Source organism: Corapipo altera, unplaced genomic scaffold (genome assembly GCF_003945725.1).
Source record: "Corapipo altera isolate COAL_440 unplaced genomic scaffold, ASM394572v1 180, whole genome shotgun sequence".
NCBI lineage: Eukaryota > Metazoa > Chordata > Aves > Passeriformes > Pipridae > Corapipo > Corapipo altera.
In genome coordinates this window covers 600,730-619,890 of record NW_020884915.1, presented here as the reverse complement: position 1 = coordinate 619,890, position 19,161 = coordinate 600,730, and the positions used below count along the sequence as shown (strand labels likewise).

General features: G+C 45.8%; 1 protein-coding gene across 20 annotated transcripts in view; it reads left to right on the top strand.

Moving 5' to 3' along the window:
* Positions 1–19,161, top strand: part of JAKMIP3 (Janus kinase and microtubule interacting protein 3) — a 69,305-nt gene that overhangs the window by 22,141 nt on the left and 28,003 nt on the right. For 16 of the 20 annotated variants that reach the window (XM_027655160.1, XM_027655158.1, XM_027655163.1 and 13 more), the window contains 9 exons: positions 2,935–3,091; positions 3,822–4,056; positions 5,170–5,667; positions 12,736–12,951; positions 14,466–14,585; positions 15,011–15,157; positions 15,892–16,023; positions 16,506–16,541; positions 17,969–18,028. In XM_027655160.1, the coding sequence (XP_027510961.1) occupies positions 3,922–4,056; positions 5,170–5,667; positions 12,736–12,951; positions 14,466–14,585; positions 15,011–15,157; positions 15,892–16,023; positions 16,506–16,541; positions 17,969–18,028 (1,344 nt within the window). In that variant the 5' untranslated portion in view covers positions 2,935–3,091; positions 3,822–3,921. The remainder of the gene's footprint in view (positions 1–2,934; positions 3,092–3,821; positions 4,057–5,169; positions 5,668–12,735; positions 12,952–14,465; positions 14,586–15,010; positions 15,158–15,891; positions 16,024–16,505; positions 16,542–17,968; positions 18,029–19,161) is intronic. The other 4 variants (XM_027655168.1, XM_027655171.1, XM_027655170.1 and 1 more) reach the window with 3 other exon arrangements.

Sequence of the window (19,161 nt, the reverse complement as noted above, 5' to 3'; positions counted from 1 at the left end):
CAGCAAATACACAGCATAACCCTGGGTGCAGGACAATACAGACCTTGGCAGTTTTTTCTTGATCTCAGCTACCAGTTTACTCTGTTTTCCATGTAATTTCCAACAGGTTTTCTTTTCGTGTTGCAGCTGAGCGAATGATACACTATTTGTGACAAATGTTTGTACAAAAAAACCCCAAGGCACAAATCCAGCACTGAATGTGATTGCATTGGCTTAGCATGAAATTCCGTTTCAGAGGAAAACTCATTTTCTTGCATTTGGATCTATAGGCTGCTGCAATCCTAAATGGAACATGGAGATTACTCATAGGAGGAAGTGGGAACTCGCCCATAGACAATATTACATTTTCTTCCTATTATAATATTTTGAGGTTCACCAGAGGCTCAACAAGGTTTGTCTAAACTAATTAATTAGAACAATTTGTCAAAAATAGAAAATATCAGTGCTCAGGGGCTGTGGCAGACATTGGAAATGTGCAGTATTTATAAGAACAGCATGTTGCTTAAGCTACATTTTGTTTAAAATATTGGTACCCTGGGTAGGGATTTATTCATTTATTGTTAAGTGCAGTGAAACATTGATTTCAGAAACTACTACCTAGAAAACACATTTTCCAATTAGCCTTGATGTTTGAATTACAAGTCAGGAGGCAAAGGGAACTCTGAGCCCAGCTCAAGGCAGCTCTGATGCATTATTGATGCTGTTTTCAATATCAAACACACCAGGAAGAAGATGCATAATCTATTCTACCAGAATAAAAAAATATGAGGACCTTTCTGTTTTATTAAGGTGATGTGTTTGATAGATACCCCTTCTATGTAACTCATTGGAAAAATAGGGGAAAAATCCAAAGGCAGGTGACTTTTTCTAGGGAGTGACTCCTACCCAGTGCTGTGGTGAGGAATCCCAGCCAGCTACTCTGTTCCCTGTAGGGACTGGGCTTGTTGAGGGTCTGGGCTCAGTTTTGGCCCCTTGGCCTCCTGTGCTCGCTGTGTGTCACCTGGAGCCAGCGCAGAGCCTGAGCAACCAGGTTTGTGTTCCCTGATAAACCATCTCCTTGCTGCACACATGTATCAGCACAGTGATGGTGGCCTAGAAATGTTTTTGTGGCATGTTTTTCTCCCAGCATTTGGCAGAAATGTTGTTTCAAACCTGGCATTTGTGCAGCAGTCTCAGATGGCTCTTCCATGCGGGGCCTCCCCGGCAGACACGGCTGCTCTGGGCCATGGGGCCGGCACTGCTGGGAGTACAAACAGTGACTGTAGTGGTGCCCAACAATGACACTTGTCCCACTGCACACACAGAAGGTCCTGGGTGTCACTAGAAGCTGTCTGACTCTGTCCAGTCCAGTTTTGCAGCATTATCCCTGGCAATAACAACCCTGTGTGCATTAAATGGACCGACGACTCCAGATTGTGTAAACTACAGAATCACAGAATGTCCTGAGTTCTCTGGGAAAATCTCGTTAAGGCTTCAGCATTCCAGTCTGGAAGACGTTTTCAATGTTGGTTCCCCATAGAAGCTGTGGCTGCTCCATCCCTGGACGTATCCAAGGCCAGGTTGGACAGGGCTTGGAGCAGCCTGGTTTAGTGGAAGATGTCCCTGCCCATGGAAGGGGGTGGGACTGGATGAGCTTTATGGTCCCTTCCCACCCAAACCAGTCTGGGATCCTCTGACTTTCTTGATAATATTTCAGTTCTTCTTTAAAGGTTTTGGGGACCTGCTTGGAGCAAACGGGGCTGTACAAACCTTTCTTCTTTGAAATAAACCAACCCTTCTACATTTGGTCTTTCAGTAGAGAAGAATCAGGTTTAGGCAGCTGCTTGACATGAACTGTACCAAATCATACAATTAGGCCTTGGTAACATTTAAACAAAATTAAAAAGCTTAAAAAACTGGAAGAGTGAGGACATGTGGTTCTGCAAATCAACCTCAGGCAGCATTCCCACCAAGTGAACTGTGCTCCACAGTATCAGTTCCTCAGTTTTATTCTCTGTAAGCAAGCAAGCAAAAATTCTCATAGCCCTTGTCTGTCAAAAGGAATCCTGATTGCAATTACTCTCACAAATCCCTGTACCATTCAAATTGTGATTTGTCTGCCATTCAAGTGGAAGCAGTTAAAGCTCATAGTGCACTGCTCGTTTCCTCAGGTTGTGAGATAACCTGGCTCACCACTGCTTCTGCCATTACAGGAGATCACTGAAGAAAAGAATTGTAAAGTGCACAAAGGCCTCACTCATCGCAGCAGGTAGAGCCCTGTGCCTGTGGCTATAGGCTGCCCCATTTTTATATCAATAAAGAAAGAGGGTTTAAAGCTCCATTGTAGATCACTGGTGCGTTGTGTTTGCTTGCACAAAGCAGTAAGAATATTAGATGCAAAAAACATCTGCTCCTGTTACAGGTTTTTCAGGCAACATCTTTAAAATTTAATTTATTTCTATTTCTTTGCCCAACCAAACATGTTTCTTTTTATAGACACTTCTAGGCTACAAAGTCAAGTATCAACCTGAGAAGCAGCAGAACTGAGACTGTACCACTTTGATTTGGACAATTAGTATCAGAAGTGTTATTTTATTCCCTTAAATTCCTACTTGTTTCTCTTAAGTCTCAGCCTTCCCACTGTCCCTCTGACCCAGTACAGATGTGTAGTAACTGCCTGTCCTATGTGATTTTTCTGTTTCTGAGCAGCTTTGCCCTGTGCCTCCCAAACTCCAGCCCCTCTCCCAGATGCTCTCAGGCTTCTCCCAGCTCTGTATCCCATTTATGTATCCCTGGAGCAGCTACCTTCCTTGGCTCTTTTCTCCTTAATAGATTCAGGATTTTGCTTTTAGAATTCAAATCAGAGTAGTGTTGTTGTTGTTGTTATTATTATTATTCTATTACTACATAGTTGCTATTTTACTATTATCATTGATTATTATTTTCTCATTACAGCTGCCCTGACCTGTGAAGCCCCTTCACTCACACTCCTACAGGGAACCGTGCTGCTCCATTGTGGTTTTGACCATGAGTCATGAGGAATAAACCAAAGCATTGAAGGTCATCGTCCAAGGAAATTGTTATCCACATTAACAAGATTAGTATAAAAAAGGTTGGAAATGTTCTCCCAAATTTGAACTGCTTTTTCTGTGGAATTTTGTAATATAGCGATCCTGTGATTCCATGATTTTATGGTTCTATGAAAATAGTTTTCCCAAGGGTTGCTATCTCCAGGTCTTGATGGTGCCAGGGGATGGTGTGTGGACATCCCTCAGGAACGTTCCATATCCTTTGCACTGCATGACTTCCAGTGCAGATGAAGGGATGAAACACGCCCTGACAGGAGGATGTAGGGGTTGGGCTCTTCTCTCACATAACAAGTGACAGGACAAGAGGAAATGGCATCAAGTTGCACCAGGGCAGGTTTAGGTTGAATATTGGGGAAAATTCCATCACCAGAATGTTTGTCCGGCCCTGGCACAGCTGCCTAGGGCGGTGGTGGAGTCCTCATCCCTGAAGGGATTTAAAAGCTGTGTGGATGTGGCACTTGGGGACACAGGTTAGGGTTAGGGTTATTATCCATGGTTAACCATATGGTTATTATCCAAGGCTATTATCCATGGCTTTGGCAGAGCTGGGGCAGTGATTGGACTCTATGGGCTCAGAAGGCTTTTCCAGCCTGAACAAAATCTGTGATTCCATACTGAATGCAGGGAGGAGCCCCTTCAGCTGGCTGCCCTGTCCCTCATGTGTGTGGAAGTGCCTCGTGTGTGTGGTGGTGTCCCATCCCCACACACCCCTCTCTCTGGCAGTGCTGTGTGACTGTGCTCTCCCTTTTCCAGGCACAGGAAGATGTAGTGTTCCGGCGGGAGGCGCAGCAGCCAGAGCGAGTGCTGGGCCGGGGGCTCCAGGCGGGATTGCCCTCCCTGCCACGGCCTCACCATGTCCAAGAAGGGCTCCAGCAGCCGGGCCAGAGGGGACAAACCGGACGCCTTGGCCGCCCTGCAGGCTGCCAATGAGGAGCTCAGGGCCAAGCTCACTGACATCCAGATAGAGCTCCAGCAGGAAAAGAGTAAGGTGTGCAGCTTCCCTTTCCTTCCCCCAGCAATCTCAGTGTAGTCTGTTATTTCTGACCACTCTCTGCCCCACTCATGGCTGCCTTATACATTTGCATCGTTATGAAGTATTGTAGATTATGAATCCAACATATATATATGATATAAAAATAGAAGATCTGTTAATCCTTTTGATGTGAAGCAGCGTTTGCAGTTTTAAGACTGAGGACTCTCTTTTCCTTCTCTCTGTTTTCCCCCACCACTTCTGGTCACGGCTGCTTTAGAGTTTATGTCATGGTTTTAAATTGAAACATCATCTGAGCCCTGTGTGCTCAGGTACAGTTAGTTATTTGCACTGAATAACTCATTGCTTAGAAAGCATCTGGTAAAATGCAGCTGCTTGGGGTTTCACAGGAGCTTTGTGTGTCTTCCCTGTGCACATGTGCTCTGTGCAGATTGGGTCTGTGTGCCTGACAAGCCAAAATGGTGGCTTGGCATCTGACTTCTCATGTATTCCATTGGTGATGTGGTGTGAGTCTACTTCTGCAGACTAAAGTAAGGACTAAAGTAAGGACTCAGCCTTACTCACAAGATACTGCCTGGTTCCTAGATGTGTATTATCTCACCCATTAATCTGTTTGTAGCACCTGGTATACCCACGCCAGCCCAGTTTCTGAGCATACACTTCCTCCAGTGTTTGGATGTGGGTGGTTTGGTCACGTGGGTTCTCTCCTTCTTGCATAAATTTGTGCTAATTATTTATATTGTGTACCACATGCTTTCTAGAGCACTGAATTGGGTGAATTAAAGAGTCCATAAGATTAAAAGGGATAATTTTTTAACTCTGAAGATAGAATAAGATGCTAAAATCAGCATTGGTACCTAGGCTTTCAGCCTCAGTATCAATGATTTGCAAAACGATAATGATATATTTTTGTTTCTTTTTCTAAATATGCAGATATTTCTGTTTATGCTGGTATCCAGTGAAAGGGCTTTGCTATGAATCTGTAGACACAGACATACAGCATTGAACTCTGACATTGTAAAGTGACCTGTATAATTTTTAAATAATATAATGGTTTGTACTAATCATTTTGTTGATGGACAATAGAGTACTTTCTGCTTTTCCTTGTAGGTCAGCAAGTTGGAAAGAGAGAAAAACCAGGAAGTGAAGCAGATCAAGGAGCACGAACAGCATAAAAGCACCGTGGTGGTCACAGAGCTCAAAGTCAAACTGCATGAGGATAAAATGAAGGAGCTCCAAGCTGTTCGAGAAGCACTTCTGAGACAGCATGAAGCTGAACTGCTCAGAGTAATAAAAATTAAGGACAATGAAATCCAGAGACTGCAGACCCTGCTCAACGCCGTGCGCGATGGGGGTCCCGACAAGGTGAAAACGGTGCTGCTCTCGGAGGCCAAGGAGGAGGCCAAGAGGGGCTTTGAGGTGGAGAAAATCAAAATGCAGCAGGAGATTTCTGAGCTGAAGGGGGCTAAGAAACAAGTGGAGGAGGCTCTAACCATGGTCATCCAAGCTGACAAAATCAAAGCAGCGGAGATCAGGAGTGTGTATCACCTGCACCAGGAGGAAATCACCAGGATCAAGAGGGAGTGCGAGAGAGAGATTCGTAGACTGGTACGTGTTGCTCTTTTCATCTGTGGTTTAACTTAACGTTACTGATAGTCAGGAAATGATCAGTGTTGGACTCAGCTGAAGGGATAAGGATGGGTGTTGAAAATGTGGAACTTGCTTCAAACCTGTTTTACATTTACTAGTAGAGATGTTGAACTGTTTTTTAAAACTATCAGGATGTTCTGTAAGGAACGTCTCTATCTGTGTCAGTGCTTGTTAATGTTGTTCACATTTCGGACATCAGGAAAAGCTCTCAGGTTCCTGACTGCTTAGGGGAATGCTACAGAAGAGTTATGTTTCTGGGTCTAGGCCTTTATTTCCTCACCAAGTGTTGCTTGGTCCCTCCCTTTCCCTGCCTTTGCTAGTTCCCGTGAACATCCCATAATGAGCCCTACAGAAACCCAAAATGCTCTTCTTCTGCATCCCTGAGTCCTACATACCCAGCAAGGCATTCAGGGGGAATTCTTCTCCATACCAACCTTGGTGTCTTTCCCCTGGACAGGGGCTGGTTCTCCTGCCTGACTCTACAGGCTCCTGATCCCAGCAGGTCCCTGGGATCCTCATCTTCCCTGCTCCCCTGATCCTCACAGGCCCTTTGTGTGGGGCTGCTCAGCCTGCACTCACCTAATCCAGCTTTGGAGCCTCAGGTGCAACAGCTCCTGTCTCAAAGGCAAGAGCTTCAGTCTTGTGCTTTGGAATGCACCTCCAGCATGTTTGGAAACTGGCTGGGGAGATTGAAATGGATCATGGTCCTTGGAAAAGGGGGGAACTTCCTGCAGGAGGGAGCTCCCTCACAGGGAGCCTGTGCATGAGAGCCAGGCAGGCCACCAGCACCTTCTGGGGTTCAGGGTGTTTTATTCTCCACTGCTGTCTCAGACTCTTGCCTTGGGATTCCCATCTTGTGAGTGCACAGGGAGTGTATCCCTGAACTGCCTTTGCCTTTCCCAAGGACCTGGGAAGACAGCCATGCTCCCATCGTGTGTATTTTGGGTCTTGTCTCAGTATTTCTGTGATGTCACCATCGTTCTGTGTTTGCCACACAGTGTCTTGGTGCAAATTCATCCATGTTTCTCCTAAGCCATTGATCCTAGGCTATTATCCAAATCCTAAAAAACAATTAATAATGCCCAAATTGCTTGCAGCCTGGCCACAAATCAAAGCCTGGCAGTGTGACCTTGCTGCAGGGACCACCTGGCAGAACCTCCTACCCATCCCAGAGCTGGAACAGCATCATCCGTGTCCTGATGACCCAAAGGACCTGGCAGGGACTGACACAACACTAGTAGAGTGTTTCCGACCTTTATTTAGCCACCACTTCTCTCAGATTTTAGGTTGTTAAGTTTTTTGCATAGATTATTTTATTTTTATGAAGAGAGGATGTTAAAATAATTTGTAACCAACTGATCTGTTGATGCTGTTCAAATATCCTGCAGATTAAGTCCCTTCCTCTAACCATTCATTGCTGGTGCATTGATTTCATACATCTCAGTAAAAGGGTGGCTAATGGACATCCTAAATAAACTTGCTGCATCACATGGAAAGTCCCCACTAATGGCCCTTAATGGAGAAGCTGTTAAATAAATATGATCTTAGTTATAAGGAATAGAGTGGTTTGATGGTATGTTTTCTAAATTGCCTTTGAAAATCAAACTTTCTTTTTTTAAATTCCTGCTAGAAAGAATGAGATTAGTTAAACTGCACTAATGAAATTACCTGATGCCATGGTTTCACCAAGCCCTGAGTGCTTCCTGCATGGCTTCAAGTACTCTCAGCTCCATTGACTCAACCAGAAATAATTTCAGTGTGGACTGGTGGCTCCTGGTACCTTGCAGGGAGGACCGTGATGTTTGGGGGAAAGGCTGGTGCTGCCTCATATGATAAAAGCTCTCTATGAAAATGAAACAATTCCCAAAGCACTTCAACCATCACTGGAAACCAGTGTTTCCTTCCTTTTCAGAGAGGACCCAGCCATAAAGTGCAGTCCTTGAGCCTCAGTGGGGGTTGCAGTGAGGCAGAGACACACAGAAGGGCTGGACCTGAGCAGGTCCATCCATCCCACAGAGCCCTGGGATCACACCTGCATCCCATGGCACTGACAGGCAGCCAGCCCTGAGCTGCCCAAGGATTCAGGTCAGGGTTTAAAAGCATCATGGTTTGTGTACAATGCATTATTTAGTTGTTTTAATCAAGGAGGGAGTAGCCTTTGGGTGAATTTTAATTTCATGCCTAGGAAAAGGGTTATTTTTTAGTTTAGTCAGAGTAGAGAAAAACGAGTCATACTCATCTGGGTTTAGCTTTGCAATGGTTTGAAACCCCTTAGCACAAGGTTGTTTTTGAAGTGATTGATGTCTGATAGGTTCAGTTCTTCATTTCCAAGTCATAGAATCACGGAATATTTAAGGCTGGAAAAGACCTCCAAGATCACCAAGTCCAACCTGTGACCAATCAAAAAGACCTTCTTACTCTCTGCAACTCCCTGACAGGAGAGGGGAGCCAGGTGAGGGTCGGGCTCTGCTCCCAGGGAACAAGGGACAGGACAAGAAAAAACAGCCTCAAGCTGTGCCAGAGATGGTTCAGGTTGGACATCAGGAGGAATTTCTTCCCGGAAAAGATGTTCAGACATTGGAAGGGGCTGCCCAGGGAGGTGGTGGAGTCCCCATCCCTGGAAGTGTCCCAAGAAGGACTGGACATGGCACTCAGTGCTCTGGGCTGGATGACAAGGTGGGGATTGGGCACAGGGTGGACTCCATGGTCTGGGAGGGCTTTTCCGGCCCAAATGATTCTGTGATTCTGAGTATTTACCAAATAAAAATCCCAGCTCTTTACTGTAGTTATTTTCAGGTTCAGGGTGACTGTTACTCGTGGATCCAACGGCTTTGGACCAGTCCCATGCAGGAGGGCTGAGCATCTTTCAGCACTGTGGACAGCACAGGACAGGGAATAATGTGTTTCTCCAAAATGTGTGTTCAGGCTGTTCTGGGCTCATGTTATGTGTTTGCACATATGGCTCGTGCTGTTTGTGTCTGTACAGTCTGAGCGTGAGGCTCCCCGGAGACGTTCAACTAACCCAGTTGAGCTGTCCCTGGCTCAGAACGTTCAGCAATGGTGCTGCAAGAGATGAAATTCCCTTGCAGATGGTAACGAGGATGTGTGGAACGGCCTCCTTTCGAGAGAATTTCTAATTTTAGTAAACCAGTTTTAAATTTCAGTTTGTGCATTTTAAACCAGCCTAAAATACTACGTGGATGTATTTAATTACATTTGTATGCTCAGGAGCACTCCCTGAGTTAGTGTGTGCACAACCAGGGGAGGCAGCTTTCAGTCAAGAGGGTTCCCTGTGATCAGTTGGCCTCGAAGTTTGCTTGATGGGAACCAGAATTCAATGTGGTGAAAAGCATTTAAATTTTAATTAGCCATAGACTGGTCAGGAAGGAGAAGTTCTGCACAACCATGGCCACTGCAGCCTCATTCCTCCTGGCTCCTTTACCAGGGTACTGAGAAATCAGAAAAACTGAGTGAATTAGATTTATTAGAGGCTGAGTAGTGGTTATTTTCAATTTAGAGAAACTTTAGCTGATGATGACTACAAAAAACTTTAATAACTTGCTCCATTACCTCTGTAAGACCACTGTTCATTGAGACCCTCACAGGTTCCTCATGGCAGTGCCATCCAGTAGCCAAAGAGAAGATGGAGGTTTTCTGCACCATTCTGAACCTCTGTGTTCTCAGACAGAGACCTTGAGCTCCCTGTCAGACAGTGGTAAATTAGTGAAGATGTCTGATTTAAAGGGTGGGATCAGATGAAAGGGTAGGAAGCTGACTTTTTAAATATTAATTTTATCAGTGATTGATTTAGTCTTTATCTTCTCCTTTTGATTCCCTCATGTGGTGAGAAATCCCCATATTTGGTATTTTAAGGTGGCTCAGCACTCACCTACACTGAAAGGTGCACACAACATTCAAGGGGAGTCATTCATTCTGCCAGCTGGGCATTTTTTAGTCATTTGTGATTTGACCCTCGTTTCCAACAGTATTTTTTCCAACTAAAACCTGGACTGGAGGATTTTGTTGTGTATTAAAAGCCAGACAACATTACTCCTACACTTAACAAGGTCAATGAACCTCCTAGTTCTGAGTCATTCCTTTGGTGTCTCACAGGCCAGGGTTTAAAAAACATTTTTCTCTGTGGTCCTCCTCTCTTTTGAGCTGTAACTGTGGTGCTGTGACACAACATACCTGACACAGGGCTTGGACTGGGGCCTCTGGAAGAGCTTGGAAGCTGCTGGCACTGGACGTGGGGTTTCTGCCTCCATAGGGTCTGGGACACCCCACACTTCATTCATGGCAGTGACAAGTGGCACTGGATGGTTCCACTGGGGGTTGGACCAAGATGAGCTTTCAGGTCCCTCTAAACCCAAGCCAAGATTCTGAGTGAATCTGACTGCTGCTGCTGGGTGACAGGTCCCACCAGGAGGCAGTGGGGTTTATCTCTAGGGAGGGAAGGTGGACGAGCAGGGCATCTGTCCCCCGTGCCCCCTGTGCCTGAACGCCCTCTCTCAGGGGTGTCACCCCCAAGAGCCACCCCATCTCCTCTCACCTGGGCACCTCATCACCCAGCCACCAGTCCCATCTGGGGACCAGGCTGGGGACAGGTCTCCTCACGTGTCCTAGCTACCAGCTCTGACACTGTATCCACTGGGAAACGTGTCTGCCATGGAGCAGCTCCAGCCGGACAGGGATTCCCCTCTGCATGTGCCCCCTGCCCAACGGGACTGGCTTTGATCCCAGGCACTGGGAGCTTCAAAGGCCATTTCTGACAGCGTCTGTCAGTTTGCAAAAGCCCCAGGAACATTGCAGGGAGAAATTCCCCAAGCAGGAACTACACACTGGGTTTGAATCAGGATGGAAATGATACATTTGAAAGAGTCATGGCCTAAAGCCATCAGAGGGTCGGGCTGTGCCGGGTGTGCACTGGGGAGCACGAGGAGGGAACAGCAGATTTCACCTTGCAGGGGTAGCATTTGTGTAATTGGCATCAGCTGTGCTCACGGCTGGGTATGAATTAGCATAGAGCATAAATATTCATCCCAGCCTCTGGAATAAAGTGGGAATATCCGCGGCGCAGGGTGTCTCGCAGGTGGTTGGATGCTCCCGCGTGCTGACGCCCCTTCCCAAGCCCTTCCCAAGCCCTTCCCAAGCACCCAAGCCATCAGGCAGGGGTGGGAGCAGGGAGAGGAGCCCCAGAGTGTCCCCGGTCCAGCACCAGCGCAGAATGAGGCCGGGCTGGGCGCCCACCCCGGGCAACCGACACCAATTCCAGTGAGTTCCGAGGGGTCTCTTGTCTGTACATGTCCTTAATTTTATTAATGACTGGATGCTGTTTTCCAGGGAAATGCTTCCTTCCATTTGTGCTGTTTCTGCAACATTTGTGTTTAGTAACGGGCTACAAACACCAAACTGTTGTGAATGTTTCACGTATGGGAATTTAATGACATGAAGGAAAATGGGGATGCTGATGTTTCCTTGTGATTTATGATTTTGTTTAGGATTTGCCTTTTTTTTTTTTTCCTGGACAACAAACCATTAGTGAAATGCTGTGAAATGTTTTGTGTTTTCTTCAGTTTCTTTGTTCCTCCCGATTTCATGTGTTGCCTTTGTTGTAACATGTCTTTGTTTTCATATAAATAGGGACCAACTAGCCGGTATTCTGCTTATTTTGGCAAATAATCATTTGATGGTGTGTTCCCTTGTCATCTGTACATCTGTTTAGATTTCTCCTTGATTAGGCATTTAGCAGAAGGACCTCAGGTGCTCAGGAGACATCTCTTTGTTTCATTCAAAGTTAGCAGGCACTGCCTTCATGGATATTGTTGAAAGTCCGTGGTACCCAAAATACATTTCATCTGCTCCACTTGACTCTCCTGATACCTGTGTGACCTGCCAGCACCTGCTTTTCTCTTGGCTGGGCCATATTGGTATCCACAAAGTCCTGGGAGTGACTGTTGATCCCCAATGTAATTTTTTTCCAGGTTTACAGACAAAGCAGAGATAAAAGTATTAACAGAGTTCTCACAAGGCAAAATGTGCTCATTTCAAGCAAACCAGGTTTAAAAAGGGATCACTGAAATTAAATGTCTAAAGTCTCAAAAACTGATGCTAAAAATCTTGTGTTTATGGTGTCTGAAACCAGCTCACAGACACCTGAGGGGATGGATGTGATTTCTTTCTTTCCAAAGAATCAGTGTCTGTAACACATGTAGTGTGTGAGCATAATTAATGCTTTACATCCATGTTTAATGTATGTGTCTGTGATCCAGCCGGGAAGAGCCGCAGATCCTGCTGCAGTGGGTGCAGCAGCACAGGCACCCAAGGCAATTTGGGCTGGGATTAGGGATTTTCCATAATTAGGCAGGGCCCAACCACCCTTCACAAGGGTTGGATCCTGGCTGATCCCATGGGATGTACACAGCCCCTCAGAGCAGGCAAACAGGGAAAAAGAGAATTAGAGGTCACTGGACATTTGTCATTTAAACACTTAATGATTTTGCATAATGTTTATCATGTATAAGCAAAACCTCTTATAAGAAGGGAATGATTAAATTGCTCACATGAGAGACTTTTGGGGAAAAAAAATTTAAAAATTACCTTCCTTCTATATTTTGCAAATAAAGGGATATTCACATTTTAGTATTTTTCTTTTAAAATTATGAATTCAAAATTTCCAAAGGTGATGCCCAAGAAAAATGCTGCAAAATCATTAAAATGTTCGAGTGAGCCAAACAAACTGTGATGTGATTGTTAAGTTTTAAATTTTTTTTTAAGATATTCTGAAATGGTGATAAGAGCATGGGGTATTTCCAAACCACTTTAATGACAAAATTCCTGCCGAAAAAGAGATTTCCCTCTGGGTTGTCCCAGGAGAAGGGCGATGTTCCTGAAGTGATTGAGCCTGATGTTCACTGTCCATGTTCTGGCTCCCGGGAGCGGTGCTGTGTTTCCTTGGCAGGGGTTCTCCGGGATGCTGTTGTCGAGCCGCTGCTCCTGTGTGATTGTGTTCTGTTCTCCTTGTAGATGGAGGAGATTAAGTTTAAGGACAGAGCAGTCTTCGTGCTGGAGAGAGAGTTAGGGGTGCGAGCCGGGCATGCTCAGAGACTGCAGCTCCAAAAGGAGGCTTTAGATGAACAACTGTCCCAGCTCAAAGAGTCTGACCGGCATCTGAGCAGCCCCAAGCGGGAACTTCCTTATGCAAGTGGTGCAGGAGACGCTTCAGATCATTCGGGAAGCCCCGTAAGCACTTTCACGTGGTTTCACCTAAACAGCGACCAAAGGGCACCAAGTGACAGAATCTTGATGAGTGCTCCCTGGAGCAAGAGCTTCCCCATGGCCATGCCGGGGAGCCTGAGGCACCCGCTCCGTGCTCCTGCTTTATCCAAACCATTGATTTCAAATCAAACCCTGTCATGGGAGAGCCTTTGCTTTCTGTCGCTTTGTTTCCCGGTCGGTTTGGTTTGGTTGTGTCAGCAGGGGGAAATTTCTCTGTTCTTTCTCTCCTTCTCCTCACTGTGCCATGCTCAGCCACCCGCCTTAGTCTGACAGTTTGACACGATTCTGCCAACAAACGATGCAAATGCATTTCTCACCAAGTGATGTATGTGTGCAGCTCTGGAACCGCGAGCACGGGGCTTGGGGAGCAGATGGACAAGGCCAGTTACAGAGGGAATGGGGTGGTGAGAGCATGGAAACCCCACAACCCCCTGGGATACCTGCCAAGTGCTCTCGCTGTCAGTGGGCCACAAAGTGAATCAAAGACCTCCTAACCTCCTCCTTCCTATTTATTTTCTGCAATATCCAAAACATTGAATTTTAGTCACCCTTCCACAATGCCTTTATTTCAGTGCACCTCTGGCCCCTTTCTGTTTTGGCCTTCCTTTGCTCAGACAAACCCCTCAAGTAACTGACCTCGTACGTCTGACGTGTGCAGGTCGTTCTCATTGCTGATCCTCATCAAGATTTCTTTTGCAAGAGCCTTGATTTTCTCAGTACAAGTGTAAAATTTATACATGAGCAAACTTATCTATTTCATTCTTTGGCCCAAGCCTCTCCTGCACCTGTTGAATGAGGAACCCTAGACCTCCCAAAAAGTGCCACCCACACTGTGGGCGCTGATTTGCCTCTTTGAGTTGTATTCAACTTCTGCCAAAGACCAGCTCAAGTCCTAGAGAAGGGGAAAAGTCTGTCACATTTGTCCATAGCTGTAACTTCTCTAAATGAGAACACATCTATATATATCTCTATTCCTTTCTGATTTGATTTAAGCATTTTCACTCAAGTAAAGTGACAAGTGACCCTTTAGGACCCCATAAAGGTCACAGCTTTGTAGAAGAAGAGCTTTTGCAATGGCACGATTTCATGGATTTTCCCCATTTGCACTTCAGTAATTTTAATATCACTTTCTTATGGCAAGACCTCAGCGAGCAATGTGTCTGAAGCTCTCAGTTCAACAGTGGCATCATTGGAACATGGCCTTCAGTTGGATATTTTCTGTTTCCAAGTTTACCATTTGTGACTTTGCATATACATATACATACTTCTGCATTTGCATTCTTTGTTACATTTCCACTCCTGACTTTCCGTTGGTCTCATCCTGCAGCTTTCCATGGTCACTTGGGTTCCATGGGTTACACTCTGCCCGATAATGTTTTGAAATGTTTGGATTTGGCATAAGAAAAAGTTTGAGCTTTGAAAACGTGCTCTGGCGTGTACACTTATGAACAGTTATTTGCAGTTGATCTTTGTTTTAGGAACAGCAGTTGGATGAAAAGGATGCCCGGCGCTTCCAACTGAAAATCGCGGAGCTGAGCGGCATCATCAGGAAGCTGGAGGACAGGAACGCCCTGCTGTCAGAGGAGAGGAATGAGCTGGTGAGGGCAGCAGGGATGGGGACTGGGGGATGTGCTGCCAGGGCTGTGCCTTGTCTCAGAAATACTGGGATATTTCTCCCGGGCTGTTTGGAAATCCTGGCTGCCCCTCCGTAGCTCTCTGTTCGGTGCTGTACCATGTCACCCTCTTCTTGGCTTGTATGACAACGAATTTTTGAGGTGGCATTAGATGGAATTATTTTTATTTCCTTTTAAAAATAAATACATACCCCATATGGAACCCTTGTTTCACAGATCGAATATCTCATGAAGGAGGAATGATCTCTTCCCATAGGAAAGCACCAAGAGTTTTTAATCAATTATGCTTTTTATGAGGAGGAAATACTGCTAGTGTGATTGTTAAAGAAAATTATTAATATATTCACGGAAAAAGCTCCAGAGGTGTTAACTCTTTCTTTATCTTTCAGTTAAAACGTCTCAGAGAAGCGGAAAGTCAGTATAAGCCCATTCTGGACAAGAACAAACGCCTTAGTAGGAAGAATGAGGAGTTGTCACATGCCTTACGTCGAATGGAAAATAAATTGAAATTTGTGACACAAGAAAATATCGCGATGGTGAGAGTCTGTGTGCTCCTGGGAGAATGGGAGGGCTGGAACTGATGAGGCTGAGGGGGTCAGGCATCATCCCAAACCTACTGGTTCCATAGGAAACTGTCCCAACTCCAGCTCTTGCTGAGATGTGCTGTGCTGGGGAGTGGTTTGTGCCTTGGACATGTTTGGTTTTACATAAACATGTAAAATGTAAAAAACCACAATGTAGGATGTACTGTAGCCTCAAAGACAAATAGCTCTGAAGGAAAGGAATGGTGTGAGCTTTGCACATGTTGATCAGATGACTGCTCCCTTGGGGGCTGCTCAGCCTCCACGTGGGCACAGATTTCACGCCCCATCCCTGGAAGTGTTCCAGGCCAGGTTGGACAGGGCTTAGAGCAACCTGCTCTAGTGGAAGTGTCCCTGCCTGTGGCAGGGGTAGGACTGGACTGTCTTTAAGGTCCCTTCCAATGCAAATCAGTCTGGGATTCTATGATTCAGCTTTGACTTTCCTGCCAGAATCACCTAGTAATGCCTGGAAAATCTGCACTTGTGACTCTGCCCTTTTTTCCAATCAGAGGAGCAGGACCAGCCAGCACATTTGCAACTTGGATGTGAGACTCAGCAAAAGGGGAGCAGGAGAGCTGCCAGAACAGCCATTAGACATGCACCACTCACTGTACAGGGAAGGGTTAGACAAGTCCTTTGGCAAAGCCTCCTGATGATTTCCTCATCTGTCCTGTGTTTTTTGGTTTTAGAGGCAAAGAACTGGAGCAATAAGGAGACCAAGCTCCTTAAATGACCTTGACCACAGCCAGGAAGAAAGAGAAGTTGATTTCCTGAGACTACAAGTTATTGAGCAGCAAAACATCATTGATGAACTCTCCAAGGTAAGATGGAACAGTGCTGCTCTCACAGGAGAGTGACCAAGGGCAAGGCAGAGGAAGCCTAAGCAAGGGATGCTCAGGGTCCTGGGAGCCCACAGGCACAGCAGTGGAACCTGGCAGGCATTTCTGTGTTTAGTGGTAATAAAAGTAATTGATCTGTGGTGTGATGTTTGGAAAAACCCTTTCCATCTGCATTGCACTGGCAGGACGGAACCATGTCCAGTAGATGTGCTGGTGGCCAGATCCAGCACCTGTGAGGGAAAGTGTCTGAGCTCCTTCAGCTGGAGACATCACTGGGCTAAAGATTCCTGTGTACAGAGGGTGGTCTGCAATGCTGGGTTAGAGAGTTTGCTTCTTTGTTAACACATTCTCAGTCTCTGGAAACAGAAAGCACCAAAATACTAATACTCCTCCAGAAAATAATTTTCTTTCCTTTCTTTTTAAGCCTGTCCACTTACTGACATTATTTCATTCTTTTTTATCAGACCCTGGAGACTGCTGGCTATGTGAAGAGTGTCATGGTAAGAATGGCATTAACTTCCTCCCCATGTTTGTACACTTTAAATTGCTGTCTGGAAAGGAGGCAGAGTATAATAATATTTGTTCTCCCTCCCATTTCTGTTCAGTAGTGAGCTGGCACACTGTTTTCTCAATGTAGATGTTGTATCAGCAGTTGTTCACCAGAGAAAAACACAGTGATAGTGGAGAGGAAAGTTTTAATCCCACCACCTGCTCAGTGGCCAAGACCCATGTCCAGGACAGTTCTGCCACATGGGAATTGCATTTTTTAACTCAGGTTACCCCTGGCTTTGTGTCACCCACACTGGCCTGTGCTCAGCCCCTGCCCTTGCCTGAGTCATCCCTGTTATGACCAGCAGGGACTTTGTGGAGTTAAGCACTAATAGGTATTGATGGGATGTCCTGTTCCCCATTGCCAAGCAATGAGTGTTCAATTGTCCTCTGCCACTGCTGCTGACAGTGGGATTTGCCATCGGGCTCATGGCAGTGGCACATTGTCAGTGTCCCACAATGTCATCACATCCTTCTACCAGATGGTTAAAATGAAAGATCTAAGGGTTTTCCCCTTAGAACTTCCCCTCTACAGTCCTGAGCTTTGCCTGGATTTGCAGTCCAGAACAGAGACTTTTTTCTCAGTGCTGTAAAAAGTTGACCTGACTCAACAAAGAGGAAGGAATTCTTCCCAGTGAGGGTGGTGAGGCCCTGGCACAGGTTGCCCACAGAAGCTGTGGCTGCCCCATCCCTGGAAGTGTCCAAGGCCAGGTTGGACAGGACTTGGAGCAACCTGGTCTAGTGGAAGTTGTCCCTGCTCATGGCAGGGGGGTGGAAGAACGTGATATTTAGAGTCCCTTCCAACCCAAACCAGTCTGGGATTTGATGATTCCATGATTTTCTCTGACTGGAAAAAAATGTTGGCAGCAGTAAGTGCTCAAACCTTTTCCCAGGGTCACTAGGAACCTGCAGATCCTTAGAGACAGAGCTGACTCTGAAAGCGCTGAGTTCAAACAGCCCCTGAATTTTGTGCAGTGAGGCTACTGTGTGTTTGCACCTTCCAGAGGCACCAATAGCCACCAGAGCCAAGGGCAGGACCAGTCTCTGTTTCTCTTTCTTGGCAGAGAAAGCAGAGCCTGAGCATGAGCTGGAGTGCTACAGTCACCCACAGAGCAGCCCAAGGTGACACCCAAGCTCTCACTGCATTGTGTTGCTTATAATCAGCTTTATTTTAGTTAGATTTTCATGGACATAAAGAGCAATAGCTACTTGTATATGCAAACCTGAAAGATGTTGGAGTAAACTAACCCATGCCTGGTGACAGTGTCCAGCAGTGACATTCCTGTTTCTTGCTTGCCCAATGGCTCCCAGCACTGATGTGGTTAATTTGAATAGCAGCTCTCTGCAAACAGCTAACACATGTCTCTGGTTCTTGCAGGAACGTGATAAGCTGTTAAGGTTCAGGAAGCAAAGGAAAAAAATGACAAGAATTCCTAAGGTAAAAAGAAAAAGCTTGTACAGTGACATGCTGATGGGCAGTGCTGGTTCTGGGGTGCTCCAGGTACCTCAGGGCCACACAAGGGAATGTTCTGAAGGGTATGCAAATGGGTCCTAAGCCTAAATTTGGTTGATGTAGTTCAAGGACATTCACAGACCGTTTTGGGATATTTAGGAAAAATCTGGGAGGGGCAGGGGACCCCTTTGCATTGCACATTCTGAGCTTTTCCACATTCTGCATTTACCTTGTGGGACTTTGGTGGGATGTGGTTGTCTTAGGAGGAGACAGATTTTATGAATTAACACATCTCAAAATGATCTTCTAATGGCACTGCCTGAAAACATGTGTATGTTTTAAATAATTCATGGTGATGTTCAGTAACATGCAAAATTGCCCGTTATGAGAAGCCGTGTTTGGAGCTCAGGGAAAAGGGAATGTTAGTTAATGAGAACTTGGCAGGGTGTTAATGTAAATATTAACACTGTAATGGCACAGAAAGGTTTAATGTCAGAGACTATGAGCACTCTGTGATCTACAGATGAAAAATTAGGGTGGGGCTGGAGCTAATTAATCTGTAAATAACTAATTGAAGTCGATGGGAGATAACTCCAGTCATCCTGCACATGGCAGGCAGGCCTTCCAGAGAGGGCCACATGCTGTCTCTCTCTGAAAGCTGGCTGGGATTTTGACCAGGGGCCTGGAGTGCCAGGACACAGGGAATGGCTTCCCACTGCCAGAGGGCAGGGTTAGATGGGATATTGGGAAGGAATTCTTGGCTGTGGAAGTGGTGAGGCTCTGGCACAGGTTGCCCAGAGAAGCTGTGGCTGCCCCATCCCTGAAAGTGTCCAAGGCCAGGCTGGACGGGGCTTGGAGCAACCTGGGATAGTGGAAGGTGTCCCTGCCCATGGCAGGGGGTGGAACTAAATGATCTTTTAGGTCCCTTCCAACCCAAACCAGTTTGGGATTCTGTGATTCTCCTTCAAAAGTTACCCACTACAAATTAAAACAAAAAGCCAAAATCTAGATGTGTTTTTGTAAATCATCAATTAAAAATATTTTTTGATCTGTGAAATGTTGTCTTTGGCTTTCAAGCATTTACAGTAGATCTTCCTTTACCACCACTCCCTTCATTC